The sequence below is a fragment of the Sorex fumeus genome, unplaced genomic scaffold, assembly GCF_029834395.1.
Source record: "Sorex fumeus unplaced genomic scaffold, SorFum_2.1 ptg000047l, whole genome shotgun sequence".
NCBI classification, from domain to species: Eukaryota; Metazoa; Chordata; class Mammalia; order Eulipotyphla; family Soricidae; genus Sorex; species Sorex fumeus.
This window is the reverse complement of record NW_026606104.1, coordinates 38,683,495-38,708,259: the sequence shown is the minus strand read 5'-3', so window position 1 is coordinate 38,708,259 and position 24,765 is coordinate 38,683,495. Positions and strand designations below refer to the sequence as shown.

At 57.8% G+C, this 24,765-nt stretch overlaps 1 protein-coding gene across 1 annotated transcript in view; it reads left to right on the top strand.

The window, feature by feature from the left end:
* Nucleotides 1-14,041, top strand: part of HSPG2 (heparan sulfate proteoglycan 2) — a 106,668-nt gene extending 92,627 nt beyond the window's left edge. The window contains exons 74-96 of the mRNA XM_056122777.1: nt 1,409-1,598; nt 2,111-2,208; nt 3,056-3,322; nt 4,463-4,572; nt 4,700-4,847; nt 4,933-5,049; nt 5,595-5,700; nt 6,418-6,562; nt 6,653-6,752; nt 6,864-6,973; nt 7,099-7,207; nt 7,672-7,770; nt 8,053-8,274; nt 8,494-8,738; nt 9,954-10,125; nt 10,309-10,431; nt 10,537-10,593; nt 11,666-11,741; nt 11,849-11,927; nt 12,019-12,089; nt 12,299-12,382; nt 12,671-12,774; nt 12,908-14,041. Of these exons, the coding sequence (XP_055978752.1) occupies nt 1,409-1,598; nt 2,111-2,208; nt 3,056-3,322; nt 4,463-4,572; nt 4,700-4,847; nt 4,933-5,049; nt 5,595-5,700; nt 6,418-6,562; nt 6,653-6,752; nt 6,864-6,973; nt 7,099-7,207; nt 7,672-7,770; nt 8,053-8,274; nt 8,494-8,738; nt 9,954-10,125; nt 10,309-10,431; nt 10,537-10,593; nt 11,666-11,741; nt 11,849-11,927; nt 12,019-12,089; nt 12,299-12,382; nt 12,671-12,774; nt 12,908-13,080 (3,005 nt within the window). The 3' untranslated portion in view covers nt 13,081-14,041. The remainder of the gene's footprint in view (nt 1-1,408; nt 1,599-2,110; nt 2,209-3,055; nt 3,323-4,462; nt 4,573-4,699; nt 4,848-4,932; nt 5,050-5,594; nt 5,701-6,417; nt 6,563-6,652; nt 6,753-6,863; nt 6,974-7,098; nt 7,208-7,671; nt 7,771-8,052; nt 8,275-8,493; nt 8,739-9,953; nt 10,126-10,308; nt 10,432-10,536; nt 10,594-11,665; nt 11,742-11,848; nt 11,928-12,018; nt 12,090-12,298; nt 12,383-12,670; nt 12,775-12,907) is intronic.
* Nucleotides 14,042-24,765: the final 10,724 nt, after the last annotated feature.

Below are 24,765 nucleotides of genomic sequence, written 5' to 3'. Positions count from 1 at the left end.
GTGCCCACAGGACCCAGAACGGGTGGGGTGCAGCCTAGATAGCAACAGCAATGACTGTGGAAGGCAGCCACGGGAGGCCACCAGAGGGCCAGGTGACTCCCTGGCCTCTTCCGCCGTGACCCAGGCCACATTGGTGTTCACGGGTCCAGATTCTGGAAGCAGAAAAGCATGGGGCTGGGTGGTCCAGAGCCTGGCTTGGATGCATGTTTGGTCAATTGCATGTGACTGGCCAAGAGTGGGGGCGGGAGACCCTCTGAGCCTCAGTTTCCTCACCTTCGTCATGTGAAGAGAGAGTGCTGGCTCACTTAGGAAGAGACCCCGCAGGCCTCAGGAACAGGGCAGCCACCTGTTTCCACCCTGCACGGAGACAGGGGTTAGTGGGGCCAGAACCCAGCGCCCCTCACACTCTTTCTGTGTTGACTGAGCCATGGCACAAGTGAGCAAAAGAACCACTCAGCCAAAGTGGGCTGAGAGGGCCGGAGAGATAGTACAACGGATAGGGCACTTGCCTTGCATGTGGCCAACCTAGGCTCAATCCCCAGCATCTTACATGGTCCCCTGAGCACCTCCAGGAATGATCCCTGAGTACAGAGCCAGGAGCAGCCCCTTGAGTGCCACTGAGTGTGGCCCCTAAAACAAAAAGTGGCTGGAGATGCTCACAGGCCTCAGTGTAGAATCTTCATGTGGGACCCCAGGTTCAGTCACTGGCACTGCATGGAGCCCGAGCACCACTGGGAGCCACCCCACCCTGAGCTCTGAGCCAGGTGTAGCCCACAAACAAAGAGGATGGTTCGGGCCGGGGTGGTAGTACAGTGGGTATGGTGTTTGCCTTGCACTCAGCCTGACCTAAGTTCAATCCCTGGAATCCCATGTGGTCCCTGAGGCCCGCTAGGAGTGACCCCTGAGAACAGAGCCACAACCTGAGCATCACTGGTTGTGGCCCCCAAACAAAACAAAACCAAAAAAGAATGTCCTGAGGGGTCAGAGTGATAGTACAGTGGGTAAAGACACTTGCTTTGCATGTGGCTGACCCAGGTTTGATCCCTGACACCCCACACGGTCCTCCAAGCCCATCAGGAATGATCCCTGAGCACAGAACCAGAAATAACCTCTGAGCACAGCCAGGGTTATTAAAAATCCCAAATTAAAACAAACAAGAATCCACAAGGGTCCAGAGCAATCGTACATTGGGTAAGGCGCTCACTTTGCACACAACCCATCTGGGTTCAGTCCCCTGTACCGCATGTGGTCCCCGAGCCCGCCAGGAGTGATTCCTGAGTGTAGAGCCAGGAGTGAGCCCTGAGCATCTCCAGGTGTGGGAAAAGAAGAGGGATTCCCTGGGTCCTGGGCAGGTGTCTAGGGTGGCACCCACACTCCTGCACATCCGGTCTCCTCCATGTCCCTGCAGGCTCCTCCGGCCCCCACCCAGCAGGGTCCATGCCCACCATTCAGATCACACCGCAGCAGGAGACCAGGAGCATCGGCGCCAGCGTGGAGTTCCACTGTGCCGTGCCCAGCGACCCGGGTGCCCAGATCTACTGGATCAAGGAAGGGGGTCAGCTCCCTCCTGGCCACAGCATGCAGGATGGCGTGCTCAGGTGAGTGGAGACAGCCAGATGTGAACTCAGACCCTCCCAGTCCAAGGCGCACAGCAGGGCTGAGCAGGAAGAGGCCCACCCTTGGGAGCTCCACGTGACACATGTGTCCACGTCGAGTCTCTGCCTGCCTGAACTCCATGTTTCCAGCGATGCCACAGGTGCATGAGACTGCACTGAGACTGCCCGTAGGACTGAGCACAGTGTTCCACATGGGGTGTGCCTGTAGTCACTGGTAGCCCCCGTTTGGCTTATTATCCAATGAGGGAAGAAAACAGGCTGAGTCCAGACGCACATGTCTGTGCCAGTGCTCTGAGGCTTGCCAGCCCTGCGATCTCCTGCCACAGCCTGTGTCCATGTGGGCATGGACTACGGTCTTGCCCGCCGCCTCTGGCAGGTGCTGCCAGGTGCACGTGTGTGAAGTGCTGCTCTCTGGTGGCCGGTCCCTCCTCACGACGTGTTCTCTCTCACCGTTTGTTTTCTCTGCCCCCCTCCTCATGTTGTTTTCTTTACAGAATCCAGAACCTGGACCTGAGCTGCCAAGGGACATATATTTGCCAGGCCTATGGCCCATGGGGACAGGCCCAGGCCAGTGCGCAGCTAATTGTCCAAGGTAAGAGGGTGGTGTTAGGGACCGGAGAGTTAAAACAGCAGGCAGGGTGCTTGCCTTGAATGTGGGCAACCTGAGTTGCCCAGTAGTACCTCATATAGTCCCCCAAGTCTTGCCAGGAGTGATCCCCAAGCACAGCTAGGTGTTGCCTCCCCGCCCCCCAAAAAAAATAAAGGTGCGGCGTTAGATGTCTTAAAAGCAAGGGATAGGGCCACAGTGATAGTACAGCAGGGAGGGTGTTTGCCTTGCATATGGCTGACCCAGGTTTGATCCCCAACATCCTGTATGGTCCCCCGAGCCTGCCAGGAGTGATTCCTGAGCACAGAGCCAGGAGTAAGCCCTGAGCACCACTGGGTGTGGTCCCGAAACAAACAACAGCACAGACACACACACACACACACACACACACACACACACACACACAAACCGGGGAACAAGAGGATGGAGCAGGGCTCAGACTATGTCAACAGGAAGCCTCTTGGGTGAAGGGAGGGAGGAAGAGGCAAGTGGTGAAGGCTGATTCCCCAGGTAAGCACAGGAGGAGAATAAACACAGGAGCGTGCGCCTGAGAGAATGCATAAAAAAGCAAGTGAAGAAATGAATGAGGGACCCAGGGATGTCTCCCAGGCTAGAGCGCAGACTCGTATGTAGGAGGCCCAGGTTCCACCCCTGGTCTTGCCCGGTCGTCCAAGCACCACGGCCCCGGTCAAGCCCCAGAGCACTGCCCCACGCGGGGCCCAGCGCCGAAGACCAGAGAGACCCACATGAATGGCAGGGCTGCAGGGCCCGCCTCCCGGAGGGTCTGCCTGCCGCAGGGTGCCCCCCTCACGCTGCTCCCCTTCTCCCCCAGCCCTGCCCGCTGTGCTCATCAACATCAGGACGTCTGTGCACACCGTGGTGGTCGGCCACAGCGTGGAGTTCGAGTGCCTGGCGCTGGGTGACCCCAAGCCTCAGGTGACGTGGAGCAAAGTCGGAGGGAGCCTGCGGCCTGGCATCGTGCAGAGTGGGGGCATCATCAGGATCCCCCACGTGGAGCTGGCCGATGCCGGCCGCTACCGCTGCACGGCCTCCAACTCGGCTGGCGCCACCCAGTCCCATGTTCTGCTGCTGGTGCAGGGTGAGTGTGGGCGGGGCGGGGGCTGGGCCAGGAGGGGCGGGGGCAGGGCCAGGCAGGCCTTCCCAGCCTCTCTGCTCTCCTCTCCTGGGGTCCTGGCCTGCTCTGGCCTTCCTGTAGGCCGTGGCACTTCAGGGGCAGGCTCCCAAAAAGTGATGGCTTCCAGATGAAAAGAAATGTGACCACACTGGGGGCCAGAGTGATAGTACAGTGGGTAGGGCGTTTGCCTTGCACAAGGCCGACCCCATGCCCGACCCAGGTTTGATCCCTGGCATCCTAAGCATTGGCAGGAGTAATTCCTGAGTGCAGAGCCAGGAGTAACCCCTAAGCATCACTGGGTGTGACCTAAAAAGCAAAATAAATAAATAAATGTGACCAGGCTGGAGAGACAGTACAGGGGTTAAGGCACTTGCCCTGAACTGCATTGACCTGCTAAACCCTCCAACATCCCCTATGGTATCTGAGCCAGGAGTAAGCCCAGAGCATCATCCTGGTATGGCCCCAACAGCCATTATTCCCCCCCCCCTCCCACGCCTCAGCCCCCCCGGAATGAAAAGTTACCTGGTGCAGGATGGACCTTACAAGGAAAAGCAACACCAGGGGAATCAAGAATCAAGAGGGTCGTGAAGGCTTGGGGCAGGAGGTGGGGGCCGGGGGGCAGCTCAGGGTGAGAGCTTGTGCTTCTAAGGGAAGAGCCCCGGGTTCTCTCCCTGGTAATACCACAGTGTCCCTGAGCACTGCTGGGTGTGGCCCAGAATCAGAGACAGGACTACGGATAGTGCCTCAGGCACACCTGCTTGGCTAGAGAAGGCCTAGTGTGGCAGCAGGACAGCACATCACAAGACAGAGACAGGGAGAGGGAAGACCTGGACAGAGCCCGCCCAGGCGATCCCGAGTTCTTGCCCACGGCCAGTGCAGGACTTGCCCTAGAACGGTCTTCGGCCTCCTCTAGTCCCTGCACTGCTGCCCAGGGCTCCACTTGGGGCTGTGCAGCCAGGTGGGCCTGCCTGGCCTCTGCCAGGGCCGTGACCACTTTGTCCCTCTGGACCCAAGGAGTCACCCTTGGGGGGGGGGGGTGCAGGCTAAGCTCCCTACGGGGGGCCGTCACCCCGCTGCTGAGGGCTCCGCTTTCTGCCCCCGCAGCCCTGCCCCTGATCTCCACACCCCCGGAAGTCCGCGTGCCCGCCGGCTCCACCGCGGTCTTCCCCTGCATGGCCTCTGGCTACCCCAAGCCTGACATCACCTGGAGCAAGGTGCGTGTTGGGCGGGGACGCGGACGTCCCTGATGGCCAGGGTCCATGCTCAGGACCAGAGGGTGGGTTCAGGGCAGAGCTGGGAGACGGGCCAGGGCAGGGGTGCCCAGCGCTGGTGTCTCTGCAGCTGGATGGCGACCTACCTCCCGGCAGCCGCCTGGAGAACAACATGCTGGTGCTACCCTCGGTCCGGGCCCAGGACGCAGGCACCTACGTCTGCACCGCTACCAACCACCAGGGCAAGGTCAAGGCCTTTGCCCACTTACAGGTGCCAGGTGAGACCTCCCTCACCCCCAGAAACCGTGGTGCCCTTCCCACTCCCTGGCAGGCCTCGTCTCTCACTGTGCTCTCTGCTGGCAGAGCGCGTGGTCCCCTACTTCACGCAGACACCCCGCTCCTTCCTGCCTCTGCCCACCATCAAGGAGGCCTACAGGAAGTTTGAAATCAAGATCACCTTCCGGCCCGACTCCGCCGACGGTGAGCGGGAGGGCGGGTGACCGTGGGGGTCCAGGGTCTCCTGGAGTGACTGCCTTCGTGGAATGGGCCCAGGACATCTCTAGCCTCTCCTGAGCCTCCCCCCCCCCACCTCTGCGTGCCTCCCTCCCACCCATACACTTCCACCCCCCCCTCTACTCCCTGTGTCTGCACGTCTGGCCCCTCTGACTCATCTCTCACCCTTCCTCCCGTCTCTCCCATCTCTGTCCCCCATCTCTGACCTTCACTGTCCAGGTCTTCTTCTCTACTCGGGTGAGTCTCCACCCTGCCCCCCCACAAGCCCTCACGTGTGTGTGTGTGTGTGTGTGTGTGTGTGTGTGTGTGTGAAGTGACTTCAATTTCTCTGTCTCGGGTGCCCTCCTAAGACAGGGCTGGGGCTCCCCTCCTTGCTGTTGTGTGGGTGCGCCAGAGGGCGGGGTGGGAGTAAGAGAGAGGACAGACCCGCAAGGTCACCCGGCTCGCTCTGGGGCTTGGGCAGGCTGGAACCTGCAGCCGGACAGGGGGTCTCACGCAGCTGTACCTCCCAGGTATGCTGCTGTACAACGGACAGAAGCGAACCTCGGGAACCAACCTGGCACACAGGCAGCCCGACTTCATCTCTTTCGGCCTTGTGGGCGGGAGGCCTGAGTTCCGGTGAGACTTTGCATGCCCGTGTGCGGGGCCGGGGGGGGGGGGGGGCCAGGGGGGAGGGCAGGCACACAGCTCACCCTCCCCCTATGACTGACAGAGAGAGAACTGGGCAGAAATGATCAGGCTGGGGCCACAGTGATAGTACAACAGGGCAGGTGTTGGCCTTACACACAGCCTACCCAGGTTCAATCCCCGGCATCTCATATGGTCCTCTGAGCACCTCCAAGACTCATTCCTGAGAGCAGAGCCGGGAGTAACCCCTGAGCATGGCCGGGTGTGACACCCCCCCCAAAAAAAAAGGAAGAAAGAAAAGAGATACTCAGGCTTCAGAATGTCCTGGTGGCCGCCTCCACCCATCCGTCCAGCAGTTACTGACTGGACACCTGCACCGGCCAGCTCTGGTTGAGGGATCAGCAGTGCTTGTGTGGGTGGACGGTCAGCTAAGAGACAAGCCCCAGAGGGCCAGGAAAGACGTGCTCCCAGAGAGAGGTGGTGGGCTGGGAAGGGGTGCGGAGAGAGGTCATGGTCGCAGGGCAGGGCAGGGTGAGCTGGGGCGGGTGACAGAGTGGGAGGACAAGGTAGGAACGGGGACTTCAGGAGGTGATGTCCCCCTTGCCTGGGTCAGCCACTCCCCTCCCCAGCCCACCCCCCTGGCCCCCTGACAAGCCCCCATTCCTCTCTCCTGCCCTCCTTCACACACCCCACTCCACCCCCGAGCAGGTTTGATGCCGGCTCGGGCATGGCCACCATCCGCCACCCCATCCCGCTGGCCCTGGGCCAGTTCCACACGGTGACGCTGCTGCGGAGTCTCACACAGGGCTCCCTGATCGTGGGCAGCCTGGCACCCGTCAACGGGACCTCCCAGGTGAGGCCTGGCCCGGCCCTTCTTTGGCCCGACCCCCATTCCCCCCCCCCCACGCGTTGCCCCAGCTAACCCCAGCTTCTCCACTCCCAGGGCAAGTTCCAGGGTCTGGACCTGAACGAGGAGCTCTACCTGGGGGGCTACCCCGACTACAGCGCCATCCCCAAGGCGGGGCTGAGCAGCGGCTTTGTGGGTGAGCCCCCCGGGCCCCCTCCAGCCCAGCCAGCCGGCAGCAGCCCTGGGGGAGGGCACAGCAGGGCACAGCTGACCCTCCTCCCCGGCTCACCCGGGCCCCCCTCCGCAGGCTGCGTCCGGGAGCTGCGCATCCAGGACGAGGAGGTGGTCTTCCACGACCTCAACCTGACGGCGCATGGCATCTCCCACTGCCCCACCTGCCGGGACCAGCCCTGCCAGGTGAGCCCCAGCCCTTGCTGCCCTCCCACGGCCTCCACCCACGGCCAGCCCCCAGCCCCTGGGGGCTGGGGAGGGGCAGTGCGTTCTCAGCCTGACTCAGGGGGACCGTGGGGGCTGCCTTGCAGAACGGGGGCCAGTGCCAGGACTCAGAGAGCAGCAGCTACGTGTGCATTTGCCGGCCCGGCTTCACGGGGAGCCGCTGCGAGCACTCCCAGGCCCTGCACTGCCACCCAGGTGCTGCCACCCCCACCTGCCCCTGCTGCTCCTCACCCCGGGGCCCCTCTCCCTAGCCCCTTAGCCCGGGACCCCTCTCCCCAGCCTCTCATCCTGGGACCCCTCTCTCTCAGGCCCTCACCCCAGAGCCCTTCTCTCCCCAGCACTGACACCCCAGGTCTGTCCCCGCCCACTGCTGCCCCTTCAGATCCACCACTCCCGCACCTGCCCAAGAATGTGGTGCTAATCTCCATCCCTGTCCCCCAAACCCCCCATTCGATGACTTTACCCCGGGCACAGTCTCATCACCCAGCCACTTACCTGGTACTTGTCCAGATACACGCTGACTCGTTTTCCCCACTGTCCCCCTTCCTGCTCCCACTCCCAGCTCTAGTTTGTCCCCCTCTGGGGGAGCGAGGAGGTGGCTCCAGCCACGCTGCCTCCGACCCTCTCTTATCACTCACTGATGGCCCTGTGTCCCCCAGACGCCTGTGGGCCTGACGCCACCTGTGTGAACCGGCCCAACGGCCAAGGCTACACGTGCCGCTGCCATCTGGGCCGCTCAGGCATGAGGTGCGAGCAAGGTGAGTGGACCCAGAGCGGGGACTGGGGGTGCTGGGCAGGGGGACCTAAGGCAGCTGAGAAATGATTCCAAAGCTAGCGGGTCTCAGAGCCTCCTCGCTTAGCTTCCGCCCAGCCTGGATCCCCTCTGGGAGGTTCCCAGCCTGGTCCTTAGCTGCTCCTTAGGGGATGTGGGGTCCCCGGGGCCCTGACTCAAAGGCACAGCATGTGCTCCAGCCCTGGGACTGCGGCACCCCACCCCCACCCTCCAGCCCCCCCCCCCCACTGAACTGTGGCCGCGGCAGGTGTGACGGTGACCACCCCCTCCATGTCGGGCACGGGCTCCTACCTGACGATGCCCGCCCTCACCAACACACATCACGAGCTGCGCCTGGACGTGGAGTTCAAGCCGCTGGCGCCCGACGGCATCTTGCTCTTCAGCGGGGGCAAGAGCGCGCCTGTGGAGGACTTCGTGCTGCTGGCCATGGTCGGTGGCCACCTGGAGTTCCGCTACGAGCTGGGGTCAGGTGAGCCCCGGGCACCCAGTTGCTGACTTCGTGTCCCCTTGACCGTCCGTGTCCCGAGGAGGCTCAAACGCCAGGGATCGGGTTCGTTCCCCGTGTTCCTTCTCACGCTGCAGCCTCAGGAGGCTCGAGGGAGCCCCCCCCCCGCCCCGGCCTTGTGAGGGGTGGGCGGGGTGGGTGGGCGTCCACGCTGTGCCCTACCTTCCCCACTGTCCACTCCAGGGCTGGCTATCCTGAGGAGCCCCCAGCCCCTGGCCCTGGGCCGCTGGCACCGAGCATCTGCAGAGCGGGTCAACAAGGACGGCAGCCTGAGGGTGAACGGCGGCCAGCCCGTGCTACGATCCTCCCCCGGCAAGAGCCTGGGCCTCAACCTGCACACCCTCCTCTACCTCGGTGGGGTGGAGCCTGCAGTGCCGCTGCCTCCTGCTGCCAACATCAGTGCTCACTTCCGGGGCTGTGTGGGGGAGGTGAGGAGCAGCAGCCAGAGGCACCCCGGGAGGAGAGGGTGCAGCTCGGGCCTCCCCCAAACCCCCAGGAGCCAGCCCAAGGCTCTGAGAGCTAGATACTCCCCCCTGAGGCCTTGCTTTCCTCTCGGTAAACCTGAGGCAGGGGAGAGGGAGGGAGATAAGGAAGATGGGGGAAAGTGAAGGAGAGAGGAAGGAAGGGAGGGAGGGAGGGAGGGAGGAAGGAAGGAAGGAAGGAAGGAAGGAAGGAAGGAAGGAGAGAGGAAAGAAAGGAAGGAAAGAAGGGAGGGAGGGAGGGAGGGAGGAAGGAAGGAAGGAAGGAAGGAAGGAAGGAAGGAAGGAAGGAGAGGGAGAGAGGAAAGAAAGGAAGGAAAGAAGGGAGGGAGGAAGGAAGGAAGGAAGGAAGGAAGGAAGGAAGGAAGGAAGGAAGGAAGGAGAGGGAGAGAGGAAAGAAAGGAAGGAAGGAAGGAAGGAAGGAAGGAAGGAAGGAAGGAGAGGGAGAGAGGAAAGAAAGGAAGGAAAGAAGGGAGGGAGGGAGGAAGGAAGGAAGGAAGGAAGGAAGGAAGGAAGGAGAGGGAGAGAGGAAAGAAAGGAAGGAAAGAAGGGAGGAAGGAAGGAAGGAAGGAGAGGGAGAGAGGAAAGAAAGGAAGGAAAGAAGGGAGGAAGGAAGGAAGGAAGGAAGGAAGGAAGGAAGGAAGGAAGGAAGGAGAGGGAGAGAGGAAAGAAAGGAAGGAAAGAAGGGAGGGAGGTAGGGAGGGAGGAAGGGAGGAAAGGAAGGAAAGAACAGAGGGAGGAAGGGCCGGCAGGCAGGCCAGGAGACAGCTCAAAGGGCTGGAGCCCGGCTTGGCATGAAGGAGTCCTGGGTTCCAGGTGGTGAGAGTGTGGGTAGCTCAATAGTACAACACCTTCCTTGCATGTATGAATCACTTCCTGGCACCGCCTATAGTCCCCAGCACCAATGCTGGGAGTGACCTCTGAGCACTGAGCCCCTGAGCAACCCTAGTGTGTGCTCAAAAGCCAAAACAAAATCAGAAGATCTATGGAAGGCTGTGCTGGGAACCACGGCCCCTGAGACCGTTCCTACCCAGGGAAGACCCTCCTGCTCCTCCCTGTCACTCCCCAGCCCGGTCCCTACTGAGTGCCAGAGCCAGACGCAGGCCTGTCCCTGTGCCAACCCCGGCCCTCCCACTCGACTTCCTGGGGTCCCTGTGCCCACAGGTGTCCGTGAATGGGAAGCGCCTGGACTTCACCTACAACTTCCTGGGCAGCCGGGGCATTGGGCAGTGCTACGGCAGCTCCCCTTGTGAGCGCCAGCCCTGCCAGCACGGCGGCACGTGCATGCCCACGGGCGAGTATGAGTTCCAGTGCCTGTGTCGCGATGGCTTCAAAGGTGAGTGAGCGGTAGCCCGGGAGGGGGGAGGGAGAAGGGCAGGCTGTGGGCGGGACCTGCGGGGTAAGGGCGTGGCGGAGTGGGTGGGGCGGGGCCTGAGGGGCGGGGCCTGTGATGGGGCGGGGGCGGGGCGGGGCGGGGCCCCGAGCTCAGGGCTCACTCTGTGCCACACCCGTACCCCAGGTGACCTCTGTGAGCACGAGGAGAACCCCTGCCTCCTCCCTGCGCCCTGTCTGCACGGGGGCACCTGCCGAGGCGCCCACTGTATCTGTCCGCCTGGCTACTCAGGCCCACGCTGCCAGAAAGGTAAGCACCCAGGCTTCTCGCCACCTTCCTCCTCTGGGGTCCCGGAGCTCCTCGACAAAGCACCCCGGGGTGCTGCACCTGCTCACCGACCTGCCTTCCCCATAGGCCCTCGGCACAGCACAGCGGAGACCGACTGGCACCTGGAAGGCAGCGGGGGCAATGGTGTGTACCTGCTCTGCCAGCTGGCAAGGCCGCGGGGCTCCGGGCTCTCCCTCAGCCCCCGCTAGCGACCTGTAGCCTTGCAGGCGCTCCCGAGCGGCGCTCCGTGCCGAGGGGGGGGGTCACAGTCAGAGCTATACACAGGCCGTGTGCCCTTGGGCCTGTCCCTGCAGCTCTAGGCCCTCAGTCTCCCGCTCTGTACCCCTGCGTTTTATCCAAGAGCAGCTGTGGGTGCCCTCCTGTGCCCCAGAAGCAGGATGCGTGAGGCAAATGGGCAGGACCCTCTTCACATCCTCAAGGGTTTCATAAGTCTGTTTAAAAGTGATGCTAGTAGGGCTAGAACCATAGTACAGCAGGGAGGGCATTGGCCTTGCACTGCTAAGCCTTGTTCGATCCCTGGCATCCCATATGGTCACTGGAGCACCTCCAGGAGTGATTCCTGCATGCAGAGTCAGGAGTAAACCCTGAACATAGCCAAGTATGACCCAGAACCAAAAAAGCAAGCAAACAAACAAACAAAGTGATGCTAGGGGCCAGAGCAATAGTACGGCAGATAGGGCATTTGCCTTGCACATGGTCAACCTGTGTTCGATCCCCAGGACCCCATATGGTCCTGAGCCCACCAGAAGTGATCCCTGAGCACAGAGCCAGGAGTAAGCCCTGAGCACAATCAGACGTGGCCCCCAAACAAAAAAGTGATGCTAATTTTACTTACTTATTCTGATAATAAGAAATAGGGTAACCACAGTGTTTGCCACTTTGTGCTTTGGTATTGTGTACCAAATACCTTCCACAAGACCTAGTGGTGGTGCTGACACCTAGGCAGTGCCATCAGAGGGAAAGATGTCACATACTTGCTCCTCCTCTAAGCAGTCAGGAAATCTGTTAGTATCGGGGGCCCCCTTGCCGAGTGGCGCACTGGCCCAGTGAGGGGGCCCCATGGCATTTCAGTGGGAAGTGCCTGGAAGCAGAGGTGGGATCTGCCCCCTCAAGGCTCCTGTATTCTGCCCGCGGGGAGCTGTGGGGGAGCTGAGTGCAGGGATCAGAGTCTGACGCCCACTCCCCTTGCCCACAGATGCCCCCGGGCAGTATGGCGCCTACTTCCACGACGAAGGCTTCCTGGCTCTCCCCAGCAGTGTGCTGTCCCGCGGGTGAGGCTGGAAGGGGGAGCCTTTGCTTTGGCTTGGCGGGGGGGGGGGATGGGGTGCCCCAGGTGAACAGGATCTCACACTTCTGGCCACTCCCCATCTCCCCCAAGCCTGCCCGAGGTGCCCGAGACCATCGAGCTGGAAGTTCGCAGCAGCACCCCCACCGGCCTCCTACTCTGGCAGGGCGTGGTGAGTGGGGGAGCTCCGAGGCTAGTGCTGTGGATTTGGGGGGTGGGCTTTCCAAACTGGGGATCTCATGCAGCCTGTGTTTCCCTGGCAGGAGGTGGGCGAGGCCGGCCTAGGCCAGGATTACATCTCTCTCGGCCTTCAGAACGGGCACCTGGTCTTCAGGTGGGTCCTGCACCCGAGCCCCTGTCCCTTCTCTGGCCCCCACGCTTGACCCCACCTGTCCCTTCCCTGGTGCCTGCATCCCCCATGGCACCCCCTCTGGCCAGCCCCAGCATTTCTATCCCAGTTCCCAGAGCCCCAGCCGTCCCCCTCCCTGTCCCCCCTCCCTTCCACGTGGCCCCACTCACCCCGCTGGATCTGTGTGGCTGCAGCTACCAGCTGGGCAGCGGGGAGGCGCACCTGGTCTCCGAGGACCCCATCAATGATGGCGAGTGGCATCGCGTGACAGCACTGAGGTGAAGGAAGCCCCACCCGGGCCCTGGGGTTCAGGCGTGTTCGGACCCCTCATGACAGGGAGAGTGGGCTGGAGACCAGAGTGGGCAGAGCCCAGCAGGCAGAGCCCAGTCTCGAGGGGGGCAGAGACAAGCAGTGGGTAGGGTGTAGGGTTTCGGAGAGTCAGGGTACCCATCCAGTGGGGAGGAAGGCAGGGGACAGAGGGCTGGCCGCCCTCCCGGCCACAGGAGCCCACTTCCCTCTATGGAGTCCCAGGCCCCAGGGAAGAGCCTGACCCAGGTCCCCCACAGGAAGGGCCGCACGGGCTCCATTCAGGTGGACGGCGAGGAGCTGGTCACCGGCCAGTCCCCGGGCCCCCACGTGGCAGTCAACACTAAAGGCAGCTTCTACATCGGTGAGTCCTGGGCTCAGGCATCAGTGCCAGCCTTGAGGGAAACAGGGTCCCCACAGAGTGGCCTCTGCGGGGACCCCTAGCCTCCTATGCTACAGGAGCTGACTGGCCCTCCCCATCTCTACCATCCCCCCAGGCGGAGCCCCCGACGTGGCCAGGCTGACGGGGGGCAGATTCTCCTCGGGCATCACGGGCTGTATCAAGAACCTGGTGTTGCACTGTGCACGGCCGGGCGCGCCGCCACCCCAGCCCTTGGACCTGCAGCACAGCGCCCGGTCAGGTGCCAACACCGGCCCCTGTCCCTCATAGGCCCAGCCATCCGGCGTGGACTCCCGGGCAGCGCCCCGCCCCTGCGACGTCGAGTATATTATTATTAATATTATTGTCATGAATATTTTGTAAGAAACTGAGGTGAGGCTGTGCTTTGCTGCTACTGCCCTGGGCTGGACTGGATTGGGGTCTCTGCCCCCACCCCCACCCCCACCCCGGGCACAGCCATAGCCAGCGGTCAGGGCAGCTGGATGCAAACGATGCCTCAGAAGACCACTCAGGACTTGGGGCCAGGCACAGCGTCCGAGTGGACTTGGAGTTGGGTCCCTCCCACATGGGACCACCCCAGCCCCCTCCTCCCCCGTGGAGCGCTCGGCTGCCCTGGCGCCCATGAGAGTCTCCCTCTGCCCCTAGCCGGCCCCTCCCTCACTCTGGAGCTGGCGGGCAGGGCCTTGCCACTCTCCTCTGGGCCAGCTGTGCCGCAGACGGACAGATAGACAGCAGCTCGCCAGGCAGCAGACCCCACCCCCACCAGCTGTGTCCCAGCCTCCCCCCACCTCCCTAGCCGGCAGCGTCACCCCGCCCCCCCCTCCAGCCTTCCATCGCACCAAACCCTCCTGGCGTGCACCCCCTCCCCAGCCGCAACCCACATCCCTCTGCCTCGGGGGCTGCAAGGGAAATTCCCCCGTCTCACCAGGAGCTGCTACAGGCTGAGCCCACACTGGGCCCCGTCCCCCCACTGATCTGGAAGTGAAGGCCCAGGGTATATGGGGGACGGGGGCACCAGTGGTGGTGGAAAGAGTTAGTGCCTTGAATGGGGAAAGCCGGGCCGGACTTGTGAGCGGAGGGGCAGAAGGGGGCTGAGGGCCCAAGTGGAGAGGGCACCCCTGCCCCAGCAGCCCCCAGGCTGGGGGCTCGGGACCCCTAGCCCTGTCTGCTTGAAGGGCCCCTCCTGTGGTCTTTGTCTTGATCTTTCTTAATAAACGGTGCTATCCCCGCCTGCCTGTCTCCCTGTCCTTGCAGCGCCGGGACCTTGAGCTGGGCCAGGGGCAGAGCAGGCGGGCACAGGACATGTGACCTCCTGGGCAGCTTGTGGAGTCTCTGAAGGTTAACTGGCTTTTCCAAGGTTGCACAGCCCTGGTGGGTGAGGGTAAGACTCAGGCTGTCAGAGTGGCGTCTCTTAGGGACAGCCTCGCTGGTCTGGCCCAGACGTGAGTGACAGCTGAGGCCAAGGCCAGGGCCACTCCAGCTAGAGCAGCAATCCCAAGGAAGAAGGTTCTCAAGCCAGCCCGAGACAGGTGATCAGGCAGGAAGAGCAGGGTGGGGGATTCGCTCAGGCCTCAGCTTCAGGGGTGGAAGGTGTCATCTGGACAGGAGGAAGGCAGAGAAATAGCGAGACAAGCTGGGGCAAATGCTTTGCGTGCAGGAGACTAGGGCTTGACCACCAGCACCATGCGGGCAATGTTGGGAGAGACCCCGAAGTACCAGAACAAGCCAACAGAAAACAGCCACCACCACCTCGGGCTGGAGCAATAGGGTAGCGGGCAAGTGGCAGCCAGCACCATAGGATTGCATGTGGAAGATCCAGGTTTGATTCCCGACACACGATACGGCCCCCTGAGCACTGCCAGGAGTGATTCCTGAGCACAGAGTTAGAAGTCACTCCTGAGCGTTGCCAGGGGTGGCCCAAGACAAAACAGAAGAGCCACCACTTCCCAGGGCGCATCCCATGATGTGCAGTGTCTCCACCAGCTGGGGGACCCCTCTGGGCTGCATTCTGGGGGCGACCTGCAGGACTGAGAGCTGGAGAGTGTTGGGTGCTTGGAAGTGCCATCGCCCGGACTCCCTCAGTTGGCTGGGCACCAGAGAGGGGCCTGCAGTAGGGAATCACAGAGCCGGCACACCAGACCCATTAGAGCGTGATCATGGCCTGTTTACTCTCCCAAAACCTAGTTAGTCAGTGTATCTTCTTTACAGAACAGGGAAGCAAGGCACAAAGATGTTGAGTCACTCAAATAGGTCACACAGCCTAGAGTGAGTGGGAGAACCTGAACATAAGTTCCAGCTCTAACACCGGGACTTGGGAATATGGTTGGTGTCCGGAAGGAGGGTGTACATGAACTAAACGTTCTCTGTGCCCCAAGTATACTCAGTGCTGGCCCTAAAGTTTATAACCGGGGCTGGAGTGATAGTACAGCGGGTAGGGCATTTGCCTTGCACATGGCCAACCTGGGTTCGATTCCCGGCATTCCATATGGTCCCCTGAGCACCGCCAGGAATAATTCCTGAGTGCAAAGCCATGAGTAGCCCCTGTGAATCGCCGGGTGTGATACAAAAAGCATTTAAAAAAATAAGTTTATGCCCTCATTTCATAGATGAAAGAAATGAGAAAGATTATTATTATTATTATTATTATTATTATCATTATTATTTGGTCACACCTGGTAGTGTTCAGGAGACCATATGGGGTGGCAGGGATCAAACCCAGGTTGGCTGCATGCAAGACAAGCACCATACCGAGTATTATCTTTTGTAATTAGTATTCTCAAGTACCAACTCTGCCCAAGCACTGGGGTTAGGAAGGGAACGGTGGCTGTGAACAACAGACAAAGATGCTCTTTCCGGGGCTGGAGCGATAGCACAGTGGATAGGGCATTTGTCTTGCACACGGCCAACCTGGGTTCGATTCCCAGCATCCCATATGGTCCCCCGAGCACCACCAGGAGTGATTCCCGAGTGAAGAGCCAGGATGCACCCCTGTGCATCGCCGGGTGTGACCCCCCCCCAAAAAAATGCTCTTTCCCACAGAGATGCAGGAGCTATGACGGTGGGTCTCTCTGTTGGTCCACAATCCCCAGATTCCTCAATATTTTCAAGAGTGAAAATTAGTATAGGATTAAGTTAATTAACTTTGACTTGTTCCTGTAGGGGTTCTATAGAAAAACTGGGTCTTTGTGTTACAGAGAACGCAGGAAGTTAAAGATGAGGGTCTTTTATATAGTCCCTTTTAAATGAAAATTGGGCTATGCATTTCTTATTGATTGACAAAAAACTACAGAGAATATAAGGATCAAGTAGATTCTTGTCTGGTCATTTGCCTGAGATACTGCCCATTATCTTAGTCTCCCTGTGAGCCTAAGATAATGTTTCTGGAGCAGAATTTTATGTTGGACAATTGCTAACTTCTTGTTTATCAGAAAGAGCCCTGAAATTCACAGGAAGTCAATCACACGGGATGGGGGCAGTCAAAACTGGGACTGCTCACAGCAGCTGGCCAGTGGAAACTGAGGCCTCCTCTTTCAGTGGGAATCAGAGAGAGCATAAGGGCCTGAAGTACATGCCTTGCATGCAGGAGCCCCAGGTTCTATCCCCAACACCGCATAAACCCAGGAGCAGTGCCAGGAGTCACCCCCTCATGTTGAGCTGGGACTAGCTTCCAGCAACACCGGGTGTGGCCCCCAAAGAATGTACTCATGGAACTGTCATTTGAGTGTGAGGGGATCATCTCAACAGAGGGAGGTGCTCAGGGGGACAAGTCAGCAGGGGGAAGGGGAGGTGGGATGGGTGATGGAGGAACAGACGACACAGAATTGACCGCCTTCGTGACTACACAGGGCAGTGGCATTAAGTACACCCACACGCTAGAGCAACCATCACCACCACCACCTCCAGAACTTTTTCTTTTCTTTGTAACTGGGGGGTGGGGGGATATCTATCTAGCAGTACTCCCAGCTCAGTGCTCAGGGGTCACTCCTGGCAGTGCTCAGGGTACATTGTGACATTACGGATTAAACCCAGGTCTCTCTCAGGCAAAGCAGATGCTCCAGCCCTTTGAGCTATCTCTCAGCCACTTTATTTTTTTTTCCGTTTAACTTCCCTACATTCTCTGTAACACAAAGACCCAGTCTTTCTATAAATATACCCTCCCAAATAATTAGCCATCATTAGTTCTATATTCGGAGAGCCCGGCCAGCTACTGAGAGTATCTCACCCGCATGGCAAAGCCTGGCAAGCTACCCATGACATATTCAATATGCCAAACACAGTAACAACAAGTCTCACAATGGAGACATTACTGGGCCTGCTCGAGCAAATCGATGAACAACGGGAGGATAGTGCTAGTGCTAGTTCTATACTAAGTTCCTCTCCACATGGAAAGTTCCTTTTCTTTTACTTTTACTTTCCAATACGTTTTTCTCACTCTGAGCATCTTTATTACTTAGCATGTTCATTCTTAAAAATGTTGGAGAACCCAGGAACTCTGGATCAACACAGAGACCTGCCTCCCCTGCTCCTGCATCACTGGGGGTCCCAGGGCTTTCCAAATAAAGGGAGCACTGAGAGAGGAGGGGTAAGGGGCTGGCAAGGGGCCAGAGCAATTGTACAGTGGGCAGGGCACATTGCATGTGTTGTTTTTTTTTTTAATATTTTGTTTATTTATTTGGCTTTTTGGGTCACACCCTGCAATACTCAGAGGATACTCCTGGCTTTGCACTCAGGAATTACTCCTGGCGTTGTTTGGGGGACTATATGGGATGCTGGGAATCGAACCCAGGTCGGCTGTGTGCAAGGCAAATGCCCTACCTGCTGTACTATCCCTCCAGCCCCTTGCATGGCATGTTTGATCCCCATTATCCCATATGGTTCCCCAAGCACAGCCAGGTATGACCCCGACACCAAAAATAATAATTAATAAAGGGACCATCAAGAGAGTTCGGAGGACTAGAGCTCATGATTTGCATATAAGGGGCCTGAGTTTAGTCCCCAGAACCACACGGTTCCCCAAGCACTGAGCCAACTAGAACCCCGAGTACTTGCTGGAGCTGGCCCCAAAATGAGCAAGCAGAAAGGGTGAGGGTGGGGGGCTGGAGCAATAGTACAGCGGGTAGGGCGTTTGCCTTGCACGCGGCCAATCCGGGTTCGATTCCCAGCATCCCATATGGTCCCCTGAGCAACGCCAGGGGTAATTTCTGAGTGCAGAGTCAGGAATAACCCCTGTGCATTGCCAGGTGTGACCCAGGAAGCCAAAAAATTAAAAATTAAAAAAAAATTAAAAAAAGGGGAGGGTAAGGCAGAAACCCAAAGGAGGTAATATAATGGTTATGAACATCCCTTTTAGAAAACAGCTTCCAAGGGGCTGGAGAGATAGCACAGCGGCTAGGGCATTTGCCTTGCACGCGGCCGACCCGGGTTTGATTCCCAGCATCCCATATGGTCCCCTGAGCACTGCCAGGTGTAACTCCTGTGCATCGCCCGATGTGACCCAAAAAGCAAAAATAAATAAATAAATAATAGAAAAGAGCTTCCAGGCAGAGGAGTGAGGCAGAGCAGAGGCCAGAGCAGGACAAGCCTGGGGCATGGAAGGACAGAGGGGCGGGGGAGGGACAGACTTATGCTGAGTGAGAGGAGGGATGTGGAAGGTTCTGAGCGGATTGACATGATCTGACTTAATGTTCCAAAAGCTCTTCTGGCCTGAAGGCTGACTCCCCACTCCAAGCGGGGGCTGCTCCTAGGGACCGACTTCGGAAGAGGACAATGTGGGAAGAGGGTCAGAAGGGAAAGCCCGAGTCCGCCAGGAGTGACCCCTGAGTGCAGAGCCAGAAGGAACCCCTGGCCTTGTGGCCCACAAAGCGAAAAAATGAAAAAGAAGAAGAAAACGGGAAACCGTGGAGAGAACCCAACCCCGGCCCCAGGATGGGCTGCTAGTGACCAGGCCGGCGGGATCTGATGCGCCCTTGACTTGGCAGTCTTCCTCCTTATGACCAGCAGACTTCTGAGAAGCACTGCTGACCCACACAGATGCTGGTGATACTGGTCTAAGGGAACAGGGGGGTTGGACAGTTGGGGTGAGAAGGGGGAAGCGGCCCGGGGCAGAAAGGGGGTGTGCTGTGGTTGGAGTTGCGTTTAGGGTGAGTTAACTGGCGATGCCTTGGAGATGACCCATTGGCCGGTGGTTGTGCAATTGAGTTCCAAGGCCTTTCCAGCTGGCGAGATGATGGAAAAGAGACCAAGGGACGGAGGAGGAGAAGAGGACAGAGGCACTGGCTCCCTGACACTGAGGCCAGGGCCAGAGAGAAGACCAGTGGCCTGCGAAGGAGTAGGTGGGATCCTTAGCATGCGAGTGAGGGGGCAGAGAACCCAGCACCTCACACATGTCAGACATGCACTTATGTTCTGCTGACCCCCTGCCCTTTGGGGGTAGGGTGGGGAGGAGGTTGGGGCCACATGTGCTCAGGGTTTATTCGTGGCTCTGTGCTCAGGAGCAATCTCTGGTGGTGCTCAGGAGCCCGTAGGCAGTGCCAGGGATTTGAACTCAAGTCAGCAGGCGCAAGGCCAGCACCGTCACTCCTGTACTATCTTTCCTAGCATCTTTTCACCAGCCGAGCTTCGCCACTGAGGGAAGCCACTGCTCAGGCTGGTGGTCCTAGGGGACCAGGGCTGTGACTGGAAACAGTGGGGGACCAAGGTGGGCATGTAGAGCCAGAGATTGAACGTTGGACACCGCACACTCTGGTCTGCCCTCCACCCCCTGAGCCATATCTCGCACTATCCCACCACCCCAGGATGTTTAATTTGTTTGTTTGGGGCCACAAACGGAGGTGCTCCTGGGCTTGTTGAGCTCCAGGTTGGTGCTCAGGGCTTACTCCTGGCGATGCTGGGCTACCAGGATCAAACTTGACCTTCTACATGCTAAGCCTGCACTGGAAGATCTCTTCAGCTCCAGGATACTTTGTTTTACAGCAAACAATGGTTCCATATTATACCACAGCCCTGCTCTTCCCCACCATTCAAAATGGGATGTCTCCATATCCCCAGAAGGCTATTCATAGGTGACCTAATTGGGGGGGTCACACCCAGCAATGTTCGGGGGTTACTCCTGGCTCTACACTCAGGAATTACTCCTGGCGGTGCTCAGGGGACCATGGGGGATACCAGGGATGAACCTGGGTCAGTCGCATGCAAGGCAAACACCCTAACTGCTGTACTATCACTCTGTAGCCCAGGTGACCTGTTCTGGGATACACATCCCTCTCTATTCATACCCAAGGCCAATCTTGGTTGTGTGATGATCATATGCTGATTCTATGACCTGGGACAAGTAATTTCTTCACCACCACCACCACCACCTTCCTTGACCTACCCATACATAGGTAAAAGTGGGAGTCGGACTAGATCAGTACTTTTCTAAGTCGAAAGTGGAACTCGGATCCACCCAGGGGACCTGAGTTAGCCAGAGCCCCGATATCTTGTTGTCTCTCTCCTTCTGGTGTCCTGGGCCTCTGAGCAAGATTCCATCTTAGGAAGAGTTTCGGCCACTGATGCATTTGCTGGCATCATCTGGGCCCTGAGGGGCTCTCGTGCACAGCTGCGTCCCCAGTTCTGTCCCGCCCCTGCTCTCTCCACCATGCCCGCTGCCCGTTTCCCCTCGGCAGCTCCCCTGCTAAGGTAACATGAGTCAGGCTTCCCACCAGCCATGCCACAGACACACCGCACTCATCACTGGCTTCTGCCCTTGGTTGGTGGCCAGGAACTCTGGCCACTGCTGTTACCACAATCATCCACATTCCAGCGGTCACACACCAGGCTTGGGGAAATACACCTCCTGTTCCCAAAGGGGAAGTCATCCCCACAGGATTTGGGGGACGGAAGAACAAGGTGAGGTTCTGGGATCAGCCCCTGACTCCACATGGGCTGCAGAGCTCTCGTGAGGAATGTGAGGGCCTATGTAGGATAACATTAGTTTGTTCTTTCTGCCTTGCCACAGGGAGCTTAGGTTTATTGGGTTACTCCCATCACAGTGCTCCCACATCCTCTGTGTTTACTTGTTTACAAAGAAACTCTTTGTGCTCTGCTTCCCCAACCAGTTAATCACCTTTATCTTCTAATCAGAGTCTTTTAACTTGTAAATACTGCTTTTTCTCTTTAAGTCCTTTGCATAGTTACTTCAGAGTAATGTCTTTTCTGTATAGACACAAGAAGACAGTTAGTGCTATGCTTTTGTAACTTGGGAGTTAATTGACTCTGAATGATATTCACTCCTGGGCATCTGTTTTCTCAATTTAAGCCTCAGTTGCCCTTACTTCCTAGCACCCAAAAATCAGGGTCCCAACGAGAGACTGGATGGACCCAGGGCAAGCTGTGAGCTACCCTGGCATTGAAATGGGCCAGGCCGAAAGTGCCATAATACTTAACTATAAGTTAAGAGCATGGTCATGGACAAATTCTGTCACGATCTAAAAAGTAACAGCTGGATTAGGACCCTACTAGGAGTAGGAAAGATTAATCTGGCCTGAGCACTGTAGTCTGAGATCTATAGCGAACTGTTCCCGGGAGAGCCACCCTACTAGCTAAATGTATCTCTTACAAGTTATTGGACTAGAGTTGGGAGAGATGAGAGAGAGACAGAGAGCGCAAGGCAGCGAGTTGGCATGCGGAGAGGTGAGCAAGAAAGACAGAAGAGTCGGGAATGAGGGGCTTAGTGAGACTGGAACAGGTGCGTTGTGAGAATGGAATAAACGGCAACTGATCCCAACTGGCCTGGCCCTCGTTTCCTCCTTCGTCTGCCCATGGGTGGGGAAGCGGCTGGGGAAGCGGCTCAAGACCACCAAATGCAGGCGGCGAGAGAGAGCCAGAGATTCCCTAGCTGCCTGGTGAGTATACACAAGCCAGAGCCGGCAGGCTGCCTTGGGCATGTGTGTTAGAGCACGGGTGAGCTTTCCATAGGAGGAAGGTGTACGCTGCTGCTGGTGGTGATGGCTAATACACACCGAGTCCCCAGTCCAGATCACAGATGCTTCCCTTCCCAGCTCAAGGTTCTCACAACAATCCTAGGGGTAATTACTATTATTAACTCCATGGCCAGGTCACACTCAGTCGTGCTGGGGGATACTCCTGGTGGTATTCAAGGGACCATAAAATGCTGGGGATCTAACTTGGGTTGGCTTTATATAGGGAAAGTTCCTTAACCTCTGCACAACCTCTCTCTGGCCTTACCCCATTTTATAGATGAGATGACTGAGGCCCAGGAACATTAAGACAGGTGTTGAGGGGCTGGAGAGATAGCACAGCGGGTAGGGTGTTTGCCTTGCACGCGGCCGACCCGGGTTCGATTCCCAGCATCCCATATGGTCCCCTGAGCACCGCCAGGAGTGACTTCTGAGTGCAGAGCCAGCATAACCCCTGTGCATCACCAGGTGTGACCAAAAAAGCAAAAAAAAAAAAAAAAGACAGGTGTTGATGGGAACCCACAGCTTGTACCTAGGTAGCAGCAAAAGTCAGTCCGGGAAAGCTGGTTCTGGAGCCTGAGCCACATGCGTATCAGTATGTATGTGCAAGCAGCCCTGTCCTCTTATGGCCTGGCACCTGTCATCAGCTCTGCCTGACAGTCTCTCCCCAACAGGCTCCAGTCACATGTTGTGTTCTTGTCCAGCTAGAAGCAGGGCCCCTGGCCCAGCACACTCACGCTTGGTATCCTGCTGGGGGCACCACTGCAGTGCTCACTGCCTCTGCAGAGGGGCTTACTTGACCATTGTCATGGTCTCTCCCCCAAGTATGTCTGCTCAGAGAGGACAGAAGCATTCGTTTATCGCGCTACCCCATTCTACCCATAGCATCACTCATGGCTTCCTGAGTCTCTCTGGGAGTGAGCACAGAGCCAGAAGTAGCTCGTGAGCATGTCTGGGTGTGGGCCCAAACTCCCAAATTGCTAAATGAGCAATGATGCACTGGATGAAGGAATTGTATGGTTGGGTTACAGGGGTGGCCCACAGGCTGTCTTACCCAGCTTCCCTTCTTTTTTTTGGGGGGGGGGGGGGGGTTAAGGGAGGAAGTGCATACCTGGCAGTCTGGGAAGAGTACTCTAGGCTCTTTGCTTGGGGGTTCTAACAAAGAGCCCCACATATGGGGCTCCCACATATGAAATATGCACTCAGTTTGTCAGATTATCTCTCTGGCCCTGACTAATCATACTTGGTCCTGGACCTTGCTGGACCCATAAGAGAAGATACTCACTAAAGTCCAAACCACACGGAGGATCGTGGACCTGGGACTGCAGGATCGCTTTGCTGTGGAATAGACAAATATTGACGCCAAACACAATCATAGAGTGAATGAGAAAGGAGAGGACGAGAACAAAGACACAGAGCCAGGGGCCAGAGCGACAGTACAGTGGGGAGGGCGTTTGCCTTGCAGGATGCTGACCTGCTTCGATCCTCGACATCCCCAAGCACTGCCAGGAGTAATTCCTGAGTGCAAAACCCCTGAGTACCTCTGGGGTTACTAAAAAAATGTAACTTTTTGAAACAAAAAGGAAAAAAAAAAAGACACAGAGCCCAAGAGCCATACCTTGAGCTGCTAACCCCGTGGCCACCGGGGCACCAACTCCTTCAGATCCCAGTTACAGGAGGGAGCACGCCTGCCCCATTCTGCTTGGATTGAGCCAGCCAGAGTCGGGTTTCCTTTGTCTCACAGCAAAGGGAATACTACTCAGATGGTGTGTGGGTTGTGTCTGAGAAGCACAGACTGTGGCATTGTATGTGAGTGCCCTCAGGAAGAGGGCGTGGGCAGGAGCCCGCAGGGGGCGCTGATGAGCGTGAGTGGCTGAGCGGGCTTGGGACCAGAGCACGTGAAATGAACCTTTCCTCCTTCGCAAGACAAACTTGACCCAAGGAAGCCTGAGCTGTAATCAGGTTTCCTCAGGCGCCTTCTTTCTGGAGCCTAGTTCTGCTAAACACGAACCAGCTGCAGCCTCCCTGGCCTCCCTGGCTGATAGCGTCCCTCCCTCCACAGAGGGCAAGGTCACGAGAGGGAGAGCCGGGCAGGGAGCCGGATTTCCAGTCAGCAGGGAGGGTGTATGAAAACAACCTAATAGGAACCCTGCTGGCTACAGCCAAGTGAATCCAGGACGAGGGGCCCCACAGGCCTTGCGTCTGTGACCCTTGGATTCAGTGTTTTGCTTTGGGTTTTTTCCACATTGGCCAATGTTCTGGGGGCTACTCCTGGCTCCATGCTTGGGGGTCACTCGTGGCAGTGCCTGAGGGACCATGTGGGGCCAGGGATGAAACCCGGGCCCCCGGCCTACAAAACATGAGCTGTCTCTCTGCCCAGACCCGTGGATTGTTGTTTTGTTCGAGGGCTTCCTCCTGCCTCTGTGCTCAGGGGTCACTCCTGGTGGGGCTTGAGGGACCATATGTAGTACTGGGAATTGAAACCAGCTGTGTGCCAAGCAAGCACCGTAACTGCTGTACTATCTCTCCTGCCCCCAGACCCGTGAATTTCAGGTACAAATTTCACACAGTTCCTCCCAGAGTCAGAGACTCGAGGAGTTTTTATATTTTTATTTATATTTATATTTTCTGGGAAAATATAATTCCAGAAAGAAAAATGGGACATGGGGACACTCTCCAAGCTACCCAGTGCTAAGGGGCCACCCAGGGCCTGACAGGTCAAGGTTAGTGTTCCATGACACTCAGAGACCCTCACACTTTTTTTCTTTTTAGTTTGTTCTGATTTGTTTTGTTTGGGGCCACACCTGTAAGTACTCCAGACTTGCTTCTGGCTCTGCACTCAGGAATTACTCCTGGCAGAACTTGGGGGACCATAAGGGTTGCTGGAGATTGAACCTGGGTCAGCCACATGCAAGACAAGCGCCCTACCTACTGTACTATAGCTCTGGCCCAACACTTGCATTCTAGGGTTTTTTTTTTTTTTTGGTTTTGTTTTTTT